Raw genomic sequence first — 25,995 nt, 5'->3', positions numbered from 1 at the left:
CCTTTGCTTGAAAAAGAAATGAGCTTTCTTAATCTGCTGGCCTGATGTCCTACCTCTGCGTGCGCTCTCTCTCTCATCCCTCGTCCTTACTCCAACTCTGCCCTTGTAAGCAGTGTGCCGTTGTCTCTCCCGAGGCCTCATTTCGTGGCCTCAGCTTGCAGCAATGCAAATGAAGATTAGCACGCATGAATGCGCCTTCCTTGCTAGCAGGACAAATTCTCAGAGAAACTCTGTCACTGAGTGAAAGGTCCAAGGGCAGAGGGCTCCTGCTCAACAAACACAAAGAGCACTGATCCAGGATCACGGCTCCCATCTGCCACTGAGGCCACAGGGACTGGATGAGAGGGCAGGGGGTCCTGGAGATTGGGAGCTGTGATGATGGAATGTGTCAGATTAATGACAGATAAGATACTAAAGATGATAAGTTTTATGTCATGCTTCTGGCTGCCCTATTCATGTCATAGCTTTGCTTTCGGGTAGCATTGTTCCCTGTGATTTATGCAAACATTCCATTCCCTTAAACTTTGTTGTTACCACAAATAGATATTCATTAGTTGTCACCAATATTGTACCACATGTTTTGCATTGGACAGTTTATCCTTTACTAAACAGATACATATATTCACATTGTTTATTGTGCAGAAATAATGTTTGTATATATGTGACTTTTGCTAACCTTAACAAACTTTCTCATGTAACTGTAGGCTACTGGTCATAAATTGAACTTTTTATTTGCAAAAGGAGTTTGCATCTTTTCTTAGTTCAAATATTACATGGTCTCACTTTAAGTTATTGATAGACTAGTCATTTAAAAGAAATATTGTGGTTAAAATTTAACTTTTCCTATTCCTGATGATAGCTGAATGCTAAAGCTATGTCTGACATGGAATTAACTAATGAAGTGGTTACTGCTACTGTAAGCTGTTATTGATTTCATAGATATTGAAAATACAGATAGCTATAGTCCATCTGGCTAACTGATAATAATTGTAAAGGTCTAGCAGATGTCAAAGGTTTTAGAAATGAATATTGGAAAGGATTATTTACATCTGTAGGTGAGTTGGAGTTGAATATTGAATTTGTTGACATTTCATGGCATCAAGGACACCTCAGTCAGAGTCAGCTTAGAGTGAGACATTAGAAACATCAAAACTGGCGAGTAAACTTGTTGTGATTTATGTAGTTTTTCTCTGAAAACGACAGAAGCTGAATTAAAATTACCTTGTTTTTCTTTTTGTTGTAGTGATTGTGAAGTCAATTTATAAATGTCATATCTAAGCCCTGACTTTTAATTTACCAAATAGCAGTTGCAATTGCTGGAAAGAGCAAAAACCACATCTCTTGCGTCTTTGTCACCTTTTTCACCCCTGATGAATTTGCACCCCTGTCAAAACATGAGCAACAGCTTCAGCATTAAATTCTAGTCCCAGCACAAAATGAAGTAGTAAATGCCTTGTCATATCTTAATGTGTTTTTTAAGTGCTCACAGCTCACGTTTAAAATGATGAGTCTTCTAGAAGATTTAATCAGCCTGTAGTGTAATTTAGTATGGATTTATTATATCTAAAGCACTTCCGTCTATTACTCTGTATATTAAAGTATAAGAATTTCATTCCAGAGGCCTAGATAGATAGATTTGAAAAGTGTCCTCAGTCTTCCACATTCACAGATAGATTTAAATTGTGTATCTGAACAAGAAATGGAACCTGTTGCTAATCGAACCCTGTTGTTGTTGTTCCTCCTCTATCATACATGTATTCAGGGCATTGATTTTGGTGAGGCAAAAAGAGAAAATGAGTCTTTGCTTTCCAATTGGATGTTAACTAACTCTCTCTGTCTGATTCAGAATGAACAATGCGCATGTTTTTCTCTGCTCATACAAAGAAAGTAAATTAAAAATGTTACTTCTCGCGCTTGGTTTAATGGGCAATTTGGAGAATCTGATTGCTTGTGCAGAAATGGCAAATACACGATAAAACTTTGGGCCCCTAGGGGCCTCGGTTCTGCCAACCTCAGTGAAGACTGATGATTCCTTGCTTCAGTAGAGAGAGGGAGGCTGAGGGGAAACAAGATAAAATAGATGGAAAGGAAGAAAGTGAAATTCTGCCCAAGGGAGGAGGGGAGAGCGAGCAGCTGATGTTCGTAGATTGAAGTGATTATAACATATTCAGGAGCAGAGATCATGACATGGGACTTTGGGGTGTTTTACCTCACGACAGCATCTGCGCTGGGGGTGGAGCCATCTCAGTGGGAAGGATTGTAGGGAGGCGTCTGTTTATTGAGGTGTTTTAACGTAATGAGTCATAGCTAAAGAGAGCCTCATCGGGGAACAGGGAGAGGAATTAAAAGGGTATCTCAGTGAGCAGTTCACTTGCCTTGAAAGCCAAACAGATGGCTTGCTGTAGTAGAAGGAGCCTCTGAGGTCTCTATCTACAGATGGGATGCATGGAGTTTGCATTTAGGGGATCTGCTTCAAGCTATCAATTAGCTATTGCATGACAGAGGCCAGTGGGTTTCTTGAAATAATATTCCCATGTCAAAGTAAAAGATAGAATTTTCTGTTTTTCCTCTATACTGCGGTGATTCTATATGAGTATCTACATTTCATCGCTGGATGTTCAGTTCATACCCTTACAACTTTAATGCTCAATGCAACTTTAAATCTCATCTCTATTTTAGCTTTAGATGTTTTTGAGTTTGATGTCTATTTATGTTCCTCTGTTTTATTAGTAAATCTCAATAATTCCGAACTAGTTTAAAATTCATCCAGATTCATTTTAAATGGCAGTCCAGTATCTCCTTTCTGTTCTCTACATAAATTCACCGTTTAATTCCTTTACTCTCCCCTTTCTGTCTCCTCTACTTATCGCAGATGTCCACAGAGGAACTAGAGGCCTATGTGAACAGCCAGTTCGACGAGCTCCGCAAACTGGTGCGTCTGGAGGAGAAGAGGACCCTTCACCTGGTAGACCTCAAAGAGGCGTTCTTGACGGCGTCTGCTGCAGAGAAGATCGCAGAGATCACTGTCCAAACGGAGCGGCTGCAGGAGGAGATGGCTAACATCACACACCAGCTATGCCTGCTGGAACAAGCTGAGGCACAGGCAATAGGTCCTGCGGCGGTGGCAGAGGTCCTCGTAGCAGGGCCTGCACCAGCCCACAGAGTGATGGTGAGAAGAGCCTTCCTTCTATCCTTTCTTCATTCCTTATTCTGCTTCTTAAACAGCCTATATACAATCAGTATTTGGAGTCTCACTCACTGCACAGTGAAGTGCAGGTATAAAGGTTAGCAAGTTGATGTCACAGAAGCCCAGTGTGACTGACATTTAGCATGCCATAATTTATCTAGTGTGATACTTAGAACCACCATTCCTTCTTCATATTCTTATACTTTTTTGCTTTACATAAAATACAGTCTAATTCAGTAAACTTCACAATCTGATGCAGTTGAAGGTGTTGGCCTTGCTCAAATATTGCCCTCTGAATCTGAGGTGATTTCTATGTGGAAGAAATTAGTGGGATTCCCGCCCTGGTTACAATGTATGTTTAAGGTAGGCTATCAAAAATCTACCTATGTCAATTTGTCTGACAAATTCTACTCGATCCACTTGAGTAGTTAGTTCAAACTTAGGTTGTTGTGAACCAGAATTGAAAGCGGTTGCCAAAATATATGAAAAACCAATGCATTTGATCCAGAGGCCCATTTCTGAGCAAAGCTGACACCATGAACGACAGTGTCATGTTGCGTCACGAGGTCTGCTGAGTACTGTGAACACAAGCAAGCAAGCAGGGTCAATAATTAATTAATACAAACTTTGAACACAGTAGATCGGTGCCAACGTTGTTACTAAGGGCAGCCGTTTAAAAACATGCGCTATTGCTCTTGTCAATAAACAATTAGAAACAATTGTCCGGCCAGACACAAAGCCGTTGTGTTGCTGATCGTGTGTTGCCGACTATATGGTGCATGGTGTAAATAATTATTATTGATAATTTACTGCATTGGATAGGCAGCAGTGGCATCTCAATTTGTCTTCATGTGGCTGTGACGTGGCCTAGAGAGAAGTTATTGCTTGAAAGGGCTTGGTGCAATGGAGGCTTGATCCTAGGCCTTCCACTTAAACAATTATCTTCATAATGACTGTGGCACCTGCTGCACAGTCATTATAGCAAAATAAATATGGTAAACAGGTGCCACCATAGATAGCGTTGTTCTAGTTAAAGGGGGAGAGACTGCCAGTATATATCCAGGCATGCATTATTTTTATGTATAGAAATGCAGTTTTCCATTCATACAGTCACCTGTGTCAGTGTGTTACAGGTAGTTAGCTCCAAATAAATCCTGAGCTGTTGTGCTGATGCAGCAACTATGTTTCTCCTCTGGCCACAGTATTTTCCAGGTATGAACACAGCAGCTGGGTGCTCTGTTCCTTTTCTTATTATAAACCAGCCCGTCAGTCAAAGCTAGGTTCTCATGCCAAAGTACTGTTCACCCCGGAACATGTGTGCGGCCACAGTTTATACATTTATACATTTGCATGTATAAACACGAAGTGCAGAAGTGCGGGGCGTCTCGGTGCACTTACATTACTTCAGATTCTGCAGCATTTCTCTCCCTCATTTCTCATTTGAACACTGAAGAGGAGGCTTTTTTTAGCCCCCAGATTAAAACATCCCACTGGTGTATTTGCCACTTGCCATTCTTTAGTCACCACAGTCAAGAAAGGAGGCTTGAGTGTTCTTGAGTGCGATGCTGTGCGGTGCAAGGAAGACTGCAGTAATGGTGGTAGCAGATTGCTTTTCTAGCTGAGAAATGAATCCATGGTGAGCCAGGTTCATTAAGGCCCTAATTGAATGCCAGTGGTTACCCCATTTGTTGTCATGTGTTAGTTATTGCTGGATTACATAATATACTATATTACTATATTAAGTAATATAGTAATGGGTTGTGCTGTTTGGAGATGTTTGTTCACAGGAGAATTGTGTGATGGTGTAGAGAGGGTGCTTATGCAGCAATACACTTATTCAGCAAGTGTGTCTTACTTTGATTTTATGTGGATACACACAGTTCAGAGGGAGTTGGGCAGAAGTGTATATGTAGTCTGAGAATGTGTGAAATCGGGAGATCTGAAGTGAATAAATACAGGGGTTACCGATACAGTTATTAAGAGGACAAGCTGCATCAAGTGCACCTTAACTCGCCAACACCTGCTGTCATTATGGTTGAAAAGCATTGTAGATGAATAGAATAACTGACCCAAACATTAGTTCTCCAACTTGTTCACTCACTCTGTCACTGTCTGCCTCATAGTGGCTGTGCCTACAAATGGCACATTGAGCTACAGTCCTTCACTTGCCTCTTTTACTGCACTTTTGCTACTTTTGCTACTTGGTCTGAAACAATCCTTTTTTGATTAATTTGTCAATAATTGTTTTGATCAATTAGTTACAGTAAATGTTTAACGTAACAAAATCAACAAATCTCAAACTGAAATGAGATGATATTTGTTTTGCCAACAGTAAAATAATTATTTAAATTCAATGTACAACGTATGAAAAGTTGTTAAGCACCTCTCATATTTGAAAAGATTTAATTTTGTGTTGATCTATTAATCAGTTCATCTGTTGTTTCAGCAACACAAGCCGCTTCCAGCAAAGGCTGCAGTGGTGGAAAGTCCACAGACATTCTCTGTACTGTAGTGAACTAGTGTGAGAGATTTGTAATCCATGAACGAAGCCATGATAGAAGACACTAGAAACAAAACCAATACCTTCACCTTTGTTCAAATGGAAATACATATTTGAATGTGTTGACCCTGTTTGCTGTTGTGGGTTCTGTTTACTCTCCTCCTGTAAAGCACAATCTAATCCTGTTTGCTAGAGAGCAACAGTTATAGCCTCCAGCACTTTTTGGAAGTAGTGCCTTCCAACTTTTTACAAAAAAAGAAAGACTAGCAGCTTCAGAGCCAAGTCAGAAAAGCGATTGCTGCTTTGTAAGCACATCAATCTCTAGGCCTGTGGAATGGAGCAGCTACAATGTATAATATTTATCACCTGCATAAAATCCTTCCTTCAAACTTCTCCCAAAGAATAAACTGCATAATTGATAAAGGTCAAACAAACACTACCACTGGCTCTGTTAATATTCTCTCATCTGTCTTTTAATTTCGGAACAGGAACACACAGGTGTAGACACACATAAGCAAACACAATGAAGAGGATCATCAGGGGTGAAAGACATTCTGGAAATTCACCAATCAGCAGGAGCCAGAGGGACAATTTATTAACAAACTTTGTCCAATTATTATCAAACTCTGTCTCAACATTTTTAATAAAAAAAAAAAAAGGGCGAGTCGGCACTAATTTGTAGAACCACTCAGTCTGTTTACTTGAACATTCACTGATGACTATATAGTAATTAGAAACACTGATTTTGACTTTGCAGAAAGTAGACAGGTACAAGCACAGAAAGATTTGCACCATCCAGGACATTTATACAGAGACACACATACTAAACATAAATATTAAAAAGACAAGAAGGAAATACGTATGTGCAGAATAAAAAGTTATAGATGGATACTGTAGGTAGAATTTTATAATTATAATATATTGATATATATAACATATGCTATAGTAGATAACATAGACCATTAAACTTACTTGATTATAGAGAAATATATCGAATCAAAATGTGATCCTGCAAGCCAGCACTGGTGAACTTGTGCCCTTTGTAAATACCATCCCACTTGTGTCTGCATCACCTACTTTACTGTGCAATTGTATTGGACCATATTTTCCCACATATGGCTGAAGAGGTTCTGTAAGGTTCCTTCAGTCTGTGATTATGTTTAGAAGCGTGGAGGCAGAGGCTCAACACTGTTTAAGCTATAAAGTCCTCTTGGCATGAAAACAAAGCCAAGATGCCTCATTAGTCAGGCATTGCATGTCTGCATCAGTGACCCAACCCTGACTCATGACCCAGGTCACAATGAACTGCTCTGAGATGGCCTTTTTCCATGCAGTTTATTTCAGTATTCATTTTTAATATAAATGCATGTTGGGGAATAGTTTCATTTTAATCCATTTGAAAACAATAAAAAGTGATAATTTATCAATAATTCATCATATGAGCTTATTGCAAACCCCCATGCACTGAAAGGATAACTCTTTGTGTACCCAGCAACCGCGAAACGTATGGAAATGGAGAATTTGTCTGCCTCAAAGTGCATCCATTAAAAATGCTTGTTTTTGCCATTGACAGGTTCAGATTGTTATTATAAGTGTCTGAAAACATCATGGATTGGATTTCTACAGGGTAGACCGTCTTGTTAAAGAGTAAGTTCTTTGTCTATCCAGAAACACCCATTACAACCCAAAGGAAGTTGCTGCCTACAAGTGTAAGGTTATTATACTGCCTGAAGACTCATACTGTATCTCCACTACCTTATGGTACCTTAAGTAACTACAGTGCTGTAGAAAAACAAGTACCAGCAGAATTTTCTGAAATTTGGCTTCAACTTGGTACTGAAGTATCTGTTCTCACAATGTTGTCAGACACTTATAACATAACTGTCAATGGCAAAAACAAGGACTTTTAGTGGATGTAGTGTGATGCGGACAAATACCCTGTTTGATTGCGTTGTAGCAGCTGTTTAAAGGTTGCCGGGTATACCGTTCCTTTTCAACAGTGGAACGGATGCAAAGATTTTCAGATTGTCCCTATCAATTATTTACAACCAAAAAACTAGGTTCAAATTTTGCGGTGTTGACTGTTGAAAACAGATTAAGATGAGCATATTACAAATACTAGTTGACCTTAATTTAATTGTAAATGGCACTCTTCTGTTGAGCTGTTGAGTTAACAGCACTGTTTTGAAAAATTGTTCTCATTCAAACAGTTCAGGAGCACATCATCGTATGAAGTTGATTTTTTTTTAAATTTATGAATGGAACAGTTTTAGGTTGCAACTGCTGTTGACAGACACAAGCCTAGCTATTTTTCTAGCTTTGAGAGACCAGTTTTTATGTGTGTTCAGGTATTGATTGAACTGCTCTAAGCCATGTGAATAAGATGGGAAATGTTGAATCTGGTTTTATTCGCCCCTCAAGGTCTGCTTTTTCTCTACACTGTTGCAAACTGGTAATTACAAAGCTCTATAGCCGTCAGCTGCTTTTTCACAGCATATTTCTTTCAGTTTTTTGGGCAGTGGCTCCACAAAACTCTTTAATTAGACCAAATGAAAACAAAGCACACAACTGACAGAATAACATTTACATTGCTGTAATATAATGCAACCAAACAAATATCAAAGAAGTAGAGAATACATAACTAATTCAACATTTACTTATACAGAATTGTCAACAAAATTAAATTTGACTGATGTGTTATGCTGCTAAGTTGACACTGGACACTGACACTGTATATTATACTAGGTCTATCTGATCACCAGGAATGACTATCCTGATATCACGAATAACAGGATAGGGTCATTGATTCAGAGGAATCACTGATATTAATAAAAAGATATATAACGCCAGTGCTAGACTTAAATACGCAAATATCTCCCTAAAGTGTAGCGCTTACTCACTATAATATTTTAAAAAGACTTGATGAATGATATTCTGTTACCGTACACTTACTGGTTCACCTGCGAACAATGTTTTTATCCAGCAACATTATTGTTTTGTCATATAAATATAACACCCTTTTATTGTTCAGTGTTGTAACTAGTGATATATCAGTTGACCTACCAGGCAACAGACGAAGAGAAGGAAGTTTGCCAACGTGTGCTTTGTGTAGAGGGAGTCTTTCACCAGCCACTCAAGAGCTTCTTTGGTGATTGTCAGTTTTGCACCCTGATTTCACAAATTTACATTTGAGTCTACTGAAGTGTTTGACAAGGTAAACCAAGAAAAATCTCACTGAGTTCCAATATTTGAGACCACGTATTTGTCCAGATCTGAAGCTAATTAAATTTAGAGCCAAATCTTAGTCAGTGAAGCAGTCAGCCAGTCAGCGCTCCACAGCTTCCACTCATCAGCTCTTCTCTCATCTGCTGCACAGCACAGCATCAAAATTCCTTTCTGTCTCAGCAATCTTAGCACTGATGGTTAAGGTCCAGTACAACAGTACAGTCTGTCCAAGGCAGAACATTAAAGGTAACAAAAGAGGCTGAAGGCCGTCTTGACTGAAAATAGACCAACTAAGATTAGGAATGGTTTACGAAGGAGTGTCACATTAGTATGTAACAGCGCTTTTAATCGTGATACATATTGGAGCTGTGTGTTTGGTATGCGAAATACAGAGTATACAGGTCTATGAGTAAATTCAGAGCTATAATTTAAATGTCATGGGTAAGCCTTGTGAAATTATGTAATTACATCATCCAGGAACTGACAGAATTTGAAATATGATTTTTTTCTTTTAAATTAATAAATAAATAAGAATTAGCATTTTGGCACATTAATAAACCTGTAGCTTTCACTGTTTGTCAAAGCGCCACATACTGGCAGTGAACAACTCACGTCCATCATTTTGACATTGAAAAATCTTTTTCATCCCACTCAGAACGAAACAGTAAAGCCGGCACGTGAGTCATGTTTGCAGCTCATTTGCTGCTTTGTTCCAGACTGCTTCTTTTGGAGCTCATGAATAAACATGAGCACAACTGGTGGATGAAAGTGAAAATTAATTGGTCAGATTTAGAGCCACACCAGCTGTGGACCAAGTTGATGTAAATTATGTTGTTTGCCTTTTATTTGTTATCCACAACACCTGTGCTAAGATTTAAAATGTTTTATTGTCTCCCTCTCTCTTTCTCTCTCTCTGTCTCTTTTCTCATCGTTTCAGCACGACATTGAGGCCAGGCCAAGGTAAGACTGCCAGTGTGATTCATGTTCACCTTTTTATAGCAGGATAGTTTAGCAGCGACTAAGGACCCTTCAAAGCCTCCTTGCTCAGGTCCTTGTGCCATCAACCACCATGAGGCTGAGAAGTACTCATCTTGCATAATAACACACACACACACACACACACACACACACACACACACACACTCACACACACTTTCCAAGTCTTTTTTTCCTTCTTGTTCTTCCCCCCCTTTACCCTCAAACAACTTACAAGCTCCAGAGTCACCTATGCACATCAGCCCTCCCATGCCTGTAAGCCAAGCTGGTCACATGCGAGTCACGTCGGTGCCCCAGCAAGGCAATTAGTAGCTCTCATCTGTGTGTGCCTGCTGGAATCAGAAGAGGTGACAGTCTGCCTGGTCCAATAAGAGGGCTGTGGACAGTGGCTGACAGACTGGAGCTGTGTGTGTGCGTGCACGCGCGTGTGTGTGTGTGTGTGTGTGTGTGTGTGTGTGTGTGTGTGTGTGTGTGTGTGTGTGTGTGTGTGTGTGTGTGTGTGTGTGTGTGTGTGTGTGTGTGTGTGTGTGTATTTCTATATGCGTACTTACTGTATATGCATGCACTCGTGTTAAGACAAGCTGTTGTGTCATTAGTGGGGTCAAGTCTTGCCCTCTGATACAGCATAGTATTTACATTTCTGCTATCCCAAAGCCCGCCGGCGTGTGTAACAGAGAGTGACAAACCGGACCGGACAGATGCAGCCATATTATTTTTCAGCGGCTATTACAGTTTGTTTGTGTCATTTTTTTGTCTAGACTACATCTTTCACCTTTATCTGTGTCAGACAATCTGAAATGGATAGTCATCTCCCAGTCTCACAATTATTGATCTGTTGACACAAAAAAAACCTTTCTGCCTCCTTCAGCCGCAACAGGAGAGCGCGCCTAGCACCACCTGCTGTCTCTGCATCTCCCCATAGCTGTCTCTCTGGGCTTTCATCTCAAAGTACTCCTCCCCTCCTCAGATACAGTCGCACACACACACACATATATACTCACACACACACACACACACACACACACACACACACACACACGCAGACTCAGACACCTTCAGCAAATGTCAGCACATCTATCCTTAGAGAAAAGAACCTTATTTTCTCTGAGACTTTATTTAAAATGAAGGCTGAATATAAAAAGCCTCACTTTTGATGGACAATGTGCTTGTTTTCTGCAAACAGGAATTTAATTTTTAATTTCACCTAGTACTATTTATATTGTGACATTGCTCGCTTCTGGGAAATGTAATATATTTCCACTCCGGAGTGCCTTACTTTTAATAAGCAAAGAAAGTCATAACCAGGGCTGGCTCTCGGTGCCAACATGTAATGTATTATTGATTGGTCAACCAGTATTTTGACCCCTAAGCTCCGGAGCAGATGGCAGCAAGCTTGGACCCAAGGGTGAAATGGAGCTAATAGTTTGTCCTTGGCCAAGGTTAACCTCTACATGTCTGTACACTCTCTCACACACACACGCACGATCATACTCCCTGATATAATTACTCAGACGTCCCTCACATTGCTCTAACATGCAGTGGGTGCAGAGTCCGCTGTGGCTCGTGGAAAATTACACACATTTTGGAGAGAAATACGAGGAGAAAAGAAGGTTTGGAGAGGTTAGTAGAAAAAAAGGAAACAAGGAAGGTATATTGTGGACGGCTTTATGCTGAGTTTATTATATTGGTTGAGCGATAGAGACAAATTAGGGTTTGAAGGTGAAGCAAACAAAGGGGTGAACAGGAAGAAAGAGAAATTAAGTGAAATTGGTGGAGGGAGAAAAAGGGAGCAGAAGGAGGAAGCGAGGATCAAGTGAGGAGTGGATGTTTAGGGTTATGTGCAATGGGATCCAGACAGCAAATTGATTATGGAGCAGAAACACTAATCCGCTGTCTGAGCCCCATATCGCTGCCATAGACAGAGCATCCCCACAGGAGCACAATCCTGCACCCACACGCATCTTTCCTGGACTTCCTCATCAATACAATCCCCGCCTCTCCTCAAGCCTCTTAACACAGGTACCCCATGCCTGCCAAGATTTGTCCTCCTCTGAATATAAATCTTGCTTTACTCCCCTCAGCCCAAACATCGCACCTTTCTGCCTCAAATGCGATGCACTGCAAATTTCACTTTTCATTCCACAGCTTTAACCCCCGTACCTTCCCTTGCAACCCCTGTTCCAGCATGTTTGTCTCTTTTATTTGCGTCTGTTAACATCCATCCATCCTAATTGGCAAGTCAGCCTCTTTGAAAATCATATGTTCATCATGTATATCATACATACAGAAAATAATATGCCTTATGTTGTCATATAAGATAGTCTAGCATTTTATGGTGTATTATGATATTTTGTGTCTCCATTCTGTAAATTTAATTTGAATAGAGATAATTAAAAGCAACTATTGAATTAATAATATTTCTTTCTGGAGGCCCGCCATTCATTTGCCCTCACATTTTGCAGTCTGAGCCCTCAGTGATCTCACAGAGCCACAGCACATCAATAGTCACCAGAGTCACTGATCTTTACAGGAGGAGAGCATCTTTGACTGTCTCTGACTGTCTGCACACATACACACACACACACACACACACACACACACACACACACACACACAAGAAGGATGGGGAGGTTGCTGCAATAGCGTTTTAATTCCAAAAAGGCACTTTTATGTTGTCTCATGAGATATGGTGCATGAGAGAGAAATAGATGCAAAGACAATGAGGCAGTCAATGAGAAAAAAAAGAGTGACACGCTAAGGAATTCTACTCAGTAGATTTAAATATGTTCTTGTGTTGGGACTTTAGAAGATTTGTTTTCAGTAGACATGTAGGAGTATTTCTCTTTTGGATTCTATATCTTAAGGGTTTTAACTTGGGACTTTTGGACTTTTCGCCACCAAGAGGGAGTCATTGGGATACACCCTCAAAGGAGCTTTCCAATGTTTTTCTCCCTTATCTGTATGATTGTAACAACAGGAGTATCTGTGTGAATTCAAGACAGTCACTGTTCTCAGATTCACAAAGTCAGCTGATGCAGAGCACCTCCGATTGTCTTATAAGCGACATATTTGCACCAACATTAACATTTTACAGCAACATAAGAACAGTAAAAACATCAAGCTTGACTTTCCTTGATATTTTGACTTTTTCTCTTTCACTACCGGAGGAATTTAAATTATTAGGTTATATCAGGTATTATCAGTCAACTTTTGTATAGCTTAACATCCAAAAGCAGTGAGTGAGTATTTTTGGAAACGGTGTCAGCTTTAAGTGAGTTCTTTTCTGAGATGCAGCTCGCTGTTGTCTTTGCCTCCCACCATCAGCCTTCTCTTGTTTTTTCGTATCCTGTCACTCTGACCATATAAAGCATCGCAATGAAGACGAAGGGCCTTTAAAGAGGAGACATTTCCAGGGAAAATAGGAAAAAAAAAAACTGCTCAGCACTTGTTTGTCATCATTGATTGGCCAATTTCCCATTGCAATTCAAGTCATTGACTTTTTTTATTCAGACAGATTTTCAAAAAACAATGCATGAACTCACACCATTTCCATCTTGTCTATATGATTTGGGGCAGCTATAGGCCTATTGGAAGTGCGAGATTATCTATTTGTATAGTGGTTAGAAGCTTTTGATACCAGGCAATCAATGTTTTGAATATAGTGCAAGAACTAAGAGTTTTATATGAGAGACATTTAAAAGAAGAAAAAAACAAAACAAAGGATAATAGTATAGTCTTATGCAACGCATGTCAAACTTCTGGATAAATACATGAATGCATAGGTGCATAAATGCACAGAGGAACGAAATAATGAATTAAGTGTGGATTTTACAGAGCATGTCTGTGTGAATGTATTACACTCGCTAACTTTGTTCCCAGTTCCTGCTTGATATTCTTTTTGAAAATGTGCTTGTTTATCTATATGGGGTTTTTTTTTTTTTTTTTTTTTTTTTTGAAGATAGAAATTATTAAAACAGATGGCGGAAGAAATAAGAACTAAGAAACCCCAGGGCCTACTGTTTTAAAAAAAAATTATACAAGGGTATAGGGGAGAATGGTTGAAAAACAGCAAAATGCATACATAACAAATGATGGAAATAAAATGGGAAAAAATAACAGTGATGCAAGGAAAGTTGAAACTTCAGTTGACAGTTACAGTAACTTTCATTTAGACAGAAACTAAACAAAAATAGCTTCTAACAAGGTGAGTTTCTCAGCTCAGCATTAGTCAAAATCACTTCATGATCAGTAAATCCACAAGAAGAAAAAACATCTGAATAAGGAAGAGCTTTGCAACATTTGGCAAGTTTGCTTAGCAAGAGTGATGGAGGCATTCTGAGCATATAAATCACATGTGTAATCACACTAAAATGGTAAAGCCCACTGGGGAGCACTTCTAATTACAATGCAAGGTCCCCCCCTATTCATTGCTCCAATCACTCACGTCTCCGCTGCATCTCAGGAGCCTCTGTCCCCTGCTCTGTTACTTTATCATGCATGCATGGCCCAGAACGCACACACACACACACACACACGAGCAAGCAAGCAGGCAAATTTTGTCTGTATTTCCTTCCCTGTTCTGACATATGTGATGTACAGTGGTGTTTCTAGTGTTAACCTAACAATGTAATTGATGATCTTCCACTACAGTTCATCAGTGTTGTTTTATTAATTAATACTAATACTTTATATCTGTTATGTTGTGTATTTATTTTGAACTTAAGCTTTGAACTTGAATTTTATTAACAATGGATCACATGACTGTCACTGGTAGTGATGAACTCACAGAAAAGTATTAACTAATTCTGCAGCTCCCCTCATCTCAACAGAGCTTTTTAGCATCTTAAGCTCATTGTTTTGCTTTTCCAGCGTGCAATTGAACTGTTTTAGTTTCATATCACTGCTGTCATCAGCGTCACGTTTGACAGACAACTGAACAACAGACAGACAAAATGACAAGCTGGTGAACACAATGGAGCATTTTGAGAGCCAGATATTTTTGTATTTTGAGAGCTGGTGGGGACCAAAAATGGAGCCAAAAGTTGAATGAATGTTGGATTTAAATTTGTCAGGTATTTTTGACACAAACCCAACTTCACATGAGAGCAAATGTTTCTCTTTGTTGCTACGTTCACCATGTCAACTTTATATGGTGATAGTTTTTCAGTATCTCAGATAGTATTACAGCTTGTTTTCAGCTGCCCCCCACCCCCCACCCTCAGGTTCAAAATCGGAACACTCAGTTTGCACTATCATTATATGAATCACCATGTAGACACATGGACACACAGTCACCCACGTACTAGTTCACTCATTTTTTTATTTGGTAAATGGCTTGGGTGCTTTTTAACTAACACCGCACTGGTATTTTAGATGAAAGAACCCAAAATTGTATTGTGTGGCTACATCACACATCAACTCCTGATCCTTTGAAGTCAATTTGTAGTGCCAGGCATATAATCTAAACAATGGAAATTGGGACTAACAGTCAGAAATAGCACCTATTGTAAAATCTTTTCTTTTTCTCCCCAGGAGGCGTGTGTCATTTTGTGATAGATGCTATTTTTGACAGCTGGTTCCTATTTTAAGTGTTTACCTAATTCATCTAAACCATGCAGACCTGTTTGCAACTACTTAAGAGTTGTGTACACTTCCTGTACTGTACCTCTATGTCCTCCATTTTGAATTGTATCAAGTCCATACTTGTAAACTTCCATCATTGCATGCTCGCTGGCAGAAGGGAGCAATGGGGCAAATCACTCACTTCAACGAGTGAAGGCTGTAGACCACCCTCAATCACGGTGTACGTTCGCATGAACACACAAACCAAGGAAAAGGGAGGCTGACAGTGAAGCAAAGCGGGTGCTTTGGGGACACAGCTTATCCGTCTGTCTGAGCCGCTCGCCCTTCAATGGGTCAAATAGATGGGTTGAGTGAAGTAGGGAGGTGTCAGGGGAGTGTGGTCAGAGGACACAGGACAGAGCCCAGAGACGAGGGCATGGAGGGAGCTGGCATTTCCTCTAATGAAAAATTTACATCTCGTGCAACAAAAGGAGCCACCACAGGGCCTCTTGCCTTTGTGCCATTCCTCTTTTTTGTGTGTGTGTGTGTGTGTGTGTGTGTGTGTGTGTGTGTGTGTGTGTGTGTGTGTGTGTGTGTGTGTGTGTGTGTGTGTGTGTGTGTGAGTGTGTGTGCGTGTGTGTGTGTCAACATGCCCTCATTTTATAACTTAAAAATGTTTCAGCTAGATGCATCTATGGACTAATACCTCTTCATTGATACAGCCTCTACACCCCCCCCCCTCATTTTCTGTCTCTTGGCCATCACCATTCCCTAAGGGCTGGATCTGAGGTCCCAAATGAATGCAAAGCACACACGAACCAAACTGACAAATAGACAGACATGCATTTAGATGATAAGGGACTATATGCATGCATAATTCATGCCACATGCGCAACATTCCTCCAGTTTTTTAAATAGTCATTCATTTGAGTGTGTCTGTGTGCGTGGCCACATGTGCACATGTGTTTTATGGAGCATGGCTGACATCAAACACTTTTTGGAAGAGTAGGGAATAAGGTGTGTGCAGAGGTGCTAAAGAGAAAAAATAAGAAGATAAGTGTAAGAGTGTGTGTGTGTGTGTGTGTGTGTGTGTGTGTGTGTGTACATTTCAGTTAACTTTGTCTTCTGTGATGACTAATGGCAGTTATTTGTTTCTCCTGAAACTTCTCCTGAATACAAATGAGCTAATTTACCTACAAAAAATGCCTCTGATTCAGAGTTGGGGTTGCTTTAGCACTACCCATCTATTTTACTTTGCATGTGGGAGCCTCTAGATTCCATCTGTACCTTCCAGTGCAACACGATGGTTCAAAGAGCAAGTGGGGAAATGGAAGCTGTCTAATTGAATATCCTGTTCAAGTGATGAGTATGAATCATGACTGTATATTGGCTGTCAAGACGCGAAAAAGACCAGACAGGTAAAAATGTTTTTTTGCGAGACAGACATGACAGGTATGAATGCATTTTCAAACAGAAACTCCCTCTTTTGATATTGAAGTTGACTGCAGTGGGATTTCCAGCTGATAAGTTTGATGTCTTTCAGAATTTTGAATTTCATAAGAGTTGCAGTTGTACTGCCACTGGCTTTTTTAGTAGTTCATTTCCTAAAGTATAGTCCTGGGAGGGCCAGGGACACAATGTATAGAGCTTTGACCAGAGCCTTAAGAGTGCTTCCATATTGATCTGCTGTGTAGATAGGTATGAGAGCTGTGCCGAGTGCTGCGTGTTGTCTGTAATCCCAGAGAGCAGAGAGTCGGCGTTAAGTGTCTGTGATGCATTCAAGGCTATAGTGCAGCAGAATCGGGTTAGGACTGTGTTTGTGTTGATGCTCTGAGCCTGTAATGCCTATGAATAATGGATTGTTAATCCAAGTGTGTAAAATACATCTCTGTCCCACATACCTTTCCTTGCCGTTCTGCTGCTGTTTTTGTTGTATGTGTGCAAACGTGTGTTTGTACTTGCACACATATTGTATCCTGCGCGTGTGAGTGTGTGTGAGTGTGTGTGAGTGTGAGTGTGTGTGTGTTTGTCTGAACTGAAGTGGTTTTTGGGGTTTTTTTTTTCCAGAGATCAGTGTCAGCACGGAGTCTTTATACCTTGAGAAAAGGAATGATTGTCAGTTTTGTTCTGCTGACATTGAAAGAGAGAGATTTAACAATTTAACAAGGAGCACCACAGGACTCTTTAAATATTCATATTTGTTGAACTTTGCCTTAAAGTATGAAAAAAGGCTAGATTTAACACAAAGTAATGGGTTGACAACCTTTGCCATTCATATTTCAGATATCAGGCTGATGCTATTATCCAGAGGGACTTTGAGCAAGTTAAAATAATAGACATTTGTGTCTTAACATCATTTTAAGCTGCCTAGTTATAAAGACATGCAACAAAATGGTGGCAAGAAAGAAACCATTAAAAGGATGGCGTACGTAGCAGTGACTGTTGGAAATTAAACTTAGCACAGGTGTGGTGTAACCAGGCTGAGACGAGATGAGCATGAGGTGTAGCCTGTAGAGATGTATTTCCACTCCAGCGTGTAAGATGTGGGGTGACTGCTGAAGAGGAAAGAGAAAAAAAGAAAAAAAAGGGGGAGGGAGTTGAGAAGGGGGAAACTACAGTAAGCTTTCTGGGCAGGTTGGTAATACGGAAGAGAAAAGCATGAAAAATGAAAGAGAGCGTGGCAAATAATATTTCAGAAGGCTCCAGTGCACAAGACAGCAACAATAGGAAGGTAAACTTCACCAAGCTTTCTCGTATGAGCATTTTATCTCTTCCAGTGGTCCATATTTTGTTATATCTGCTCCAACAAATACCCTTCCTGATAACCTTGTGCTATCTAATATGTAGTTCACTGTTCAACATCATACTGAGTCAGTTAGACCGAGAAACCATACTCGTTTTTTTTTCTTTTTCAGGTCATGCATTCCTTTACTGACTCAGTGACAGTAAATTGAGGCGGAGCTTGTCATTTTTAATGTCACATAGTAAAATGTGTTGATGTGTCATTATCTACTTCGTTATTTATGAATACAGAACAGCGTTTCTATGTGCTGCGATACTTTCCCTGAGCCTGTCTTGTTAATTCCTTTTCTCTGCACCTGCTCAGTAAATTACCCACCCATATTTCTCTCGCTGTCCCATCTCATAATCACATTGTCACAGAAGTCTCTGTGGTTTGTGAGAGAGGCTGCGAGGAATTGGTATCAGAAATAATAAATCCAAATGTGTTAATTACAGCTCACTTTCCCCCGTCTGAAAACAGATACTTCTGCTGGGAGAGTGTGTGCGTTTCATGTGTGTTGTACTGTCTGGATGTCAGTGCGTATTTATGCACACATGCAATTATTGTGAGAAGACAAAAAGAAGCCAGAGAAAAGTGAGAGAGAGAGAGAGCTCAGTTGGGGAGAGAGACATTGCTGGCATGCAGATGTTTACCATGTCTACCGTTTTAATTAAACATGTTAACATGCCAACACTTGCTAATGAGCACCAGACACAAAGTGCTGTTGGGACTGATGGATACGAAAGTTACATTTTTAACTTGATGAGAGCTCTAGAGAAAAGGTTGAGGCATCACCAAAGTTATGACTTGTGAATTCATCTGCAGGGATTCATGAATGTCTGAAGCAAATCTCAGAGCAATCCATGCAAAACCACACACCCACACAAAAAGTCAGGGCATCACGAACATCATTGGAGTTCATCCTCTGGAGACTATGAATGTCTGCGCATGACAATTCATCCAGTAGCTGGCGTGATACCAACTTTAGTGGACTAAAGGTGGTGGACGGACCAACAGACCAGCATTGCTTTCTGTAGAGCCACACCTCAAGTATGACTAAATATAGTTGCATGAACGGTGAGCCACATCGTCATCTAAACAATGGTTTGCTTTTATTTTGGTACTTTTGACCTGCTGGTCTGGATTGAATGTTTAACAGCAGGACTATAATGATCAGCAATTGTCAGTGCTGTCAAATGAATTCAGCACCTCAGGAAACTAAATGGTGTGATGGACATGTTGCATGCTGTAGGCTGTCAGCGGGTGGTTGTGAATTTTGTTTACATTTGAGAATAACATTATTTAGCTTGAGTATGGCTGATAAGACACACTGTACAGAAAGTGGACTACGTAATTAATGTTCCCTCTTCTCCTGTCTTGTGTCTTGTCGGAGAATTATATCCATTTACAAACAGGAAAAATAGGTCCTCTAGTAGCTCTTTACATGCTCTCCCTCCCTCTCTCTCACTTCAGCTCGCTCTCTCTCTTCCTCTCTTTCTCTCTCTCACACACACACTTCCTCTCTCTGTGTTCTATCCACAAGGCAGATTGTCATATTGGATCTGTGGAGACTTAGCCTTGCACCCCATCATGCGTGTAGTGCTCCCGCACACACAAGTAAAAGTGCTCAAAAGATGTCACGTTTAGTATAAACAGTCATTATTCATTCTAAAACCACACATAAACACAGCATACACACACACACACACACACACACACACACACACACACACACACACTTGCATGATTAAGATAATTAGTGGAAAGAGGGAAAGAACAAGGCTACTACTCTCCAATCTTACAGTCTCTGCTATAAACAGATAGAAACCTACCTACCTGTCTCACCTACCCTCCCTTAACCACACACACACACACGCACGCACATATACACACGCGCATCACAGTGCGTTACCCTTCAGGTGGAATTGCAGGTCTGATTTCAGCTTGGTGGAGATGTAGGAGGATGATAGTGGCAGGCTGAACCACGGGGCAATGAATCAGTGCCTTATCAAACCTGTGGCTCTAGGTATGAATTGTCAGCACAGAAACAGCTTTAGCAGGCACGCACGCACGCACACACTCACACACACACACACACACACACTCGCACACACACTAAGAACATCTCCTCTTCACAGCTGGACACAGCGCAGCAACAACGTCACAGGAAGTGCCTGAAGCGTCAGTGGGGGCAGTTGTCAGGGCACTCTCCCTCCTCCAGCCCACAGTCTGTCCCTCTGCTCAGTTATTCTCCCAGTGAGAGGAAGGAGGAGTGTGCAAAGGGTGGCATGTTTAATTCAGCAGCCTCACGACAAGCCCTGTCACCATGTAGATTTATAGTATTGGCGAGAGAGGGATGAGGAGATGGTTGGGATTTAACTGCCCCAGGATTCTAATGGGAGATTTAGCATGCACTTTACAAAATCACCTTAATCCAGCATCAGTCTGTGAAGAGAGGGATGTGAACGAAAATTAATTGCTTTTTCTGATTGGGGTCCCGTTTGCATGTCTGAGTTTCGTCGTTTGGTCGATTTTGTAAACCGTTAACTATCTCTGCTTTTGATCTTTGTGAATGTTGTCCACATATAGACACATTTGCATGTTTTAATTAGAAATTATGTATTCACCTGTGATTACAGATAAAGATCCATTTCCCAAGGATAGGCATGCCTCACTACTTTTTTTTTTTTTTTAAATGTGAAATTGCCTCCAGTTTCCAGATGATGAAATCTCCGATAGGAGCTTTGTTATCTTCAGGAGAAGGCAGGTTTTTATGACTGATGTTTTACAGGATGCATTAGTACGCAGGAAAGTTTATTAGTCAGGCAGCACTGGGGAGCTGTCAAGCCCCATGACTTCACTTCACTGTCTTGCAATGTTACATCTAACCACGTTGCTTCTTTGGGAACACAAAAACAAATTTCAACTCAGACTTATAAAGCCCAAAACCACTTTCAGTGTTTTGCAGCACCGTCTGCAAAGTCTGATACTTATACATTTGCATTATAGTATACAATTTGCATTTGCACTTTCTTTTAAAGTTGCTTTTGCGGTAGAGATCATAAATGTTAATCTTTTTGTTTGCTGCAAGAGGAAGATCTTCATGCTGCACCCTGAGGGAGGTCCTTTATTCTAGTGTGTTTAACATTCTGCAGAGGAAGAAGCAGGGAGCGATGGATGAGGCATATGAGACTTTTATCAGGCGAGATGAGAGTTGTGACAGTCTGGAGCCCAGGTTTTCTGGGCTGTCTGTCTGGGCGTCCTTCACACTGAGGGCTTGGATGACAGGGCTTGGACACAGGGGAGGGGGAGTTTTCATGTGACAGAAGGCTTTGCCTAATAGCCAGGCTGTTCTCCAACTGTCTGTTTTTCTCTGTCTCATAGACACACACTTTTTTCTATCCCCTTTTCCTCTCCTCCTCCTCCTTTTCTCCGGCCATATGCGTCTCTGACATCCCTCCCTCTCTGACAGAGGAGAGCACAGGCAGAAGAGGAGTAAATATCATTACTCCTAGTGAGGTGTAAACAGGCTTTTAATTTTGAAATTTCTCAGCCATCCAGATTCTGGGACAGCTCGTCTGGGCACCTGGGCAGTTCACTGATTTAACGTGGCGCCGGCGTTCTGCTGTTAGAGAAGGGAGTTGTTTGAAAGAGGCAACAGGGGGCAGCTCTGCCAGCCTGCCAAGTGTGTGGGCGCTGCTGTGACCAGTCAGTCTTCATAATGGCTGGCTGGCCCTGGGACAGAGCCAGCTCAGTGGTCACATGACAGACTGTACAGATCAGGCTAGGAAGGACTCCCTTCAGCAACTCTAGATCGATGGTGTCAGTCAGGGTAGAGAGGGACAGAGAGGGGAAGATATTACGGGCGTGGATGTATGAAGGGACAGATAGGAAGGAAAAAGTTACAACTAAAACTGTACAAAAGTAGCTACAGGACATCATGAGGGACACAGGCTGGACCAAGAAATAAAACTACAGCCGAGCTGAAGTTCCAGAAGAGGGAACAGGGAAAGAAGATTGTAAGAAGTCTTAAGTAAAAGGAGATTGGAGGACAGCGTAGGCGCTCACTATTCATTACCTGTAAGCTGATGCTGTGTGCTTTCCAAAGGACAGATAAAAGTTTATCTCTCCAGTGTGTTTTTTCCTCCTTTTCTCACTCTTGTGGGCTTGAGATTCAAACTTCAAACACATATTAGATACTACAGAAATTTCAATTTAAGCCTAAGACATAGTCTGCATTTGAAATGTGCATCTTTTTAAAGAAAAAACATGCAGGAAAATGAAGTTTTTCTCTCCTTGGCAAGTATCAGATATCCCCAGACCTGGGACCTGTATAATGAATCAGGATCAGCGTGGTAAGCCTGAGATATGCGGGTTCAGTATGCCTTATATGAGTGGTCTTAGATAACTGACAAAGCAGGTTATTGGCTTTAATCAAAGAAGATTTTCTACACATTTAAAAGGTGGGAATTGGATTTGAGAAAGAACTATATTATTAAAAATTGTGCTTTTAGTATTCTTAGTGTAAACCACTCAATAGATTTTGAGTTATCTTGTGAAGGGGGTGAAATCAAAGTAGCCACAATAACAATGGTATCACAGTAAAGACTCTTATTTGTAAAAGTCCTATTGATCACACAAATAGGAAAAGTAGCAACTGTATTCACTTAATGTCCCTTTACTGTATTTCAACCGCCCATAAGAATGGTGACATTTTCAAGAAGTCGATTGGTTAGTGGAAGTACTGTCTTGATCCAATCTGCTGAACCTGACCTGCACCTGAGGAGGGCCAGTGTAGGTCAGGTTGTAGGTTAGACTCCGGTTAGCTGTGTACCACAGGTTACCATGGCGGTGGTCAAAGGTAAAACACACACTTTGAAAGAGTTCTTGATTTTTAGCTCAGACATTTTCTATCGTAGTCGCTCGGAACAGAATTGTTGTTATCTGTCTTTGCAAATGGTTTCCCTTTATTCCTTAGGTCAATTTCAGTTTAGAAGTTAAGCGTTTAGCAGTTTTCCAGAACCGTATTGACTCTTTGGCAATGAATATTTTAGTCCAAGCTATTAACAGATGGTCTGTTACTTCTGTCTCACTCTGTAAACTGAGCTCAGTTTGTTTCATTTTGAGCAGCACAACTCCACGATTGGGTCTTGTCTCTTCCACAGTGAAACACCAAACAATAGCATTTTCCTTGTATCACCAGAGTAGGCAATGGTAATAGATCACAGTGAGCCATCTTGTTTCATAAACATCCCTTGGGTTTCTTTATGGATCTGAGTTTTACTTTGTTCTCAAAATGAATTGCTGCATATTTGTAAGTATGCGAAATAGAAGAAGAACAGTAAGTAGCAGAAAATGACGCAGTCGAACCTCCTGAAAATCAAATCTGTTGTTCGCAGGCTACATCCAACATGTAACCCTCTAACCCTAACCCTCTCTCCCCTATACAGTGAGGAAGCATTAAGGTGATTTTATTATCTCCTCCTTGCTCTCCGCTAAGGGATCTACTTAATGTCATTCATTGCCATTTAATTTGTGACCAAGAGCATAGTGGCTCTGGAAAATGAGAAGGCACAGACCTTTGCCTACACAGGGGTGTGCAGTCCTGGGTAATTGTTAATTGTCAGATTGCATCTCGGTGAAGCGGAGCTTTAAAAGAAAGTATTATGGTGCATTTTCCCCACATGGTGGTCCACACAGTCATTTATCTAAAGCAGGTGAAAACAGGGGATACTTGTGTTCATGTTCAGGTCAGTGTTAATTTCACATTCACACTAATGAGCAGCTTTATTTTTTTGGACTGCACAGATGGGATTGCAGCAGTTCTCCTCAAATTAATTAATTCCTCAATTGCCCCCATGGCCAGGGAAACTGTAAAATCACAAAATGAGCCAATGTAAGATTGAGTCTTCACAGTGGTCTAATGCTCTTATCTGAATGGCTCTGCATTAATTCCTCTGTATGATTAACAGGAGGTACCTGTGTCGAAGTGAGGGAGAAATTAGTTCATGGAGGGATAACGGTATTCATCCAACGCCTCACACCTGCTGCGGCACAGAAAAAAAAAAAAACCTGTGTGATTATTCTGATTGGCTGAGCATCGGCACACTATTTTATTCCGCATCACTGACCTTTCTGCCTCACTGTGCACAGTGTGAATGCAGGGGAAGGCATCTTCAGCGTAATGCATGCATCATATAGTGAGTTGACTGCACACAATCTAAGATTGGAGTGGTACGCACGGCACTTCCTGATGTACATTTTAAAATAATGGCATGCATGAACATGAGTTTGAATGGGGTCTACTTGAGGCGATACATCTGGTGGATGATAAGACGTATTTGTCTGCGCCGCTCTGATTTTGCTCTGATGAATAAGCTGCGGTGCTCACAAAGGGTCATATGAAACAGCCCCTAGCTCTCTGTCCCCTGTACCATGATGCATTGCCTGTTGTTGTGCCTTGTCTCTAAGCTTCCCCCGCGAACTGATTAAGTATTTGGAACAGCATGGAAACACCACAGGGTGCTGCATTGTTTTTCAGGGGAAGACAGTCCCAGTGAACAGTATGAATAGACCAGTGACTCTGAAAGAGGCAGACTGACACTGTTTGTAGCAATTATTCAGTCAGCTCAGAATGAGTATCATACAGTAGGATGGTAGGCTCTCTCTTTGATCAGGGAGTTTGTTTGACTCCCTTCCACTAATTTCAGGCATTAAGATACAGTCAATAATTCATTTCATGTAAATCCGAGTATAAATTGTTGATTTGTTCATATTTGAAGAGTTAAATCCCAAAATGAGATGAAATTACCAAACGTCTCCTCCTAACTTCATAACTGATACAGAAGAAGACTTTTCTTGCCTTGATCATGGCTGTCGTTTTAGATATTAAGTTACAACAGTATTTTTTTTCCAGTGTATGTGCACTGTGCTGCGGTCAGTCTGGATATCATAAGCATAGACAGTTATATTTCCTGGGGAAAAGAATCTCCTTAGTTCAATAAATCACTATGTAAACAGAGCCAATATCCGTGCGACTGCGGCTCAACAGGGGTTGCTGCACAGATGCGGGCTATGAAGAGATTTTACAGATTCATCATTAAAATGCCCAGGGAGCTCTGACACCCGTGTAGATTTTTCTCTCATCTCATAGAGGAAGAGCAGTGTTGTGGTTGTTTTCTTTGTCTCGAGGCACATCACTGTTATCATGGATTTCAATGTGTGCGCTTCGCAGAGTTTGTGTGTGTGCATGTGTCTGTCTGTCTGTCTGTCTGTCTGTGTGTGTGTGTGTCTGTGTGTGTGTGTGTGTGTGTGTGTGTGTGTGTGTGTGTGTGTGTGTGACTGCATTAGCAAACATTAGACATGGTTACAGTTTTTGCTTAAGGAGATAAGTTTCTGGACAGGCATCTAGTTTTTTTGGTGTTGCATGTAGACCCCCGGCCACATCAAGCTGGTAAACATAAATCTGAGAAAATGAGATAATTTTCTATTGCAAACACAAAGCAGCAGTGTGTGTTGGGCAGTGTCCTCCATCCAACCCTTTTTCTGCCTGTCACCTTTTTATGTGTCATTTTGTAACATTGACTGTCCCATAATCAAATCGAATTGCATCAGTGCGTCAACGATGGATTCTATCTGTCAGCGGTTTTAAAGCAAAACAGTGAAACAGTCATAAAACAGCCCAACACCTGCACAGCTGGTCGCACCTGCGCTCACATAGCAGCCTCTCACCACGGAATCTCA

The 25,995-nt window shown here is 40.8% G+C and overlaps 1 protein-coding gene across 1 annotated transcript in view; it reads left to right on the top strand.

Moving 5' to 3' along the window:
• Window positions 1-25,995, top strand: part of trim44 (tripartite motif containing 44) — a 43,327-nt gene that overhangs the window by 8,982 nt on the left and 8,350 nt on the right. The window contains exons 4-5 of the mRNA XM_056388414.1: window positions 2,873-3,169; window positions 9,850-9,872. Of these exons, the coding sequence (XP_056244389.1) occupies window positions 2,873-3,169; window positions 9,850-9,872 (320 nt within the window). The remainder of the gene's footprint in view (window positions 1-2,872; window positions 3,170-9,849; window positions 9,873-25,995) is intronic.

Source organism: Seriola aureovittata, chromosome 10, assembly GCF_021018895.1.
Source record: "Seriola aureovittata isolate HTS-2021-v1 ecotype China chromosome 10, ASM2101889v1, whole genome shotgun sequence".
Taxonomy (NCBI): Eukaryota; Metazoa; Chordata; class Actinopteri; order Carangiformes; family Carangidae; genus Seriola; species Seriola aureovittata.
The sequence above is the reverse complement of the archived record's forward strand: the minus strand, read 5'-3'. Positions and strand labels throughout refer to the sequence as shown.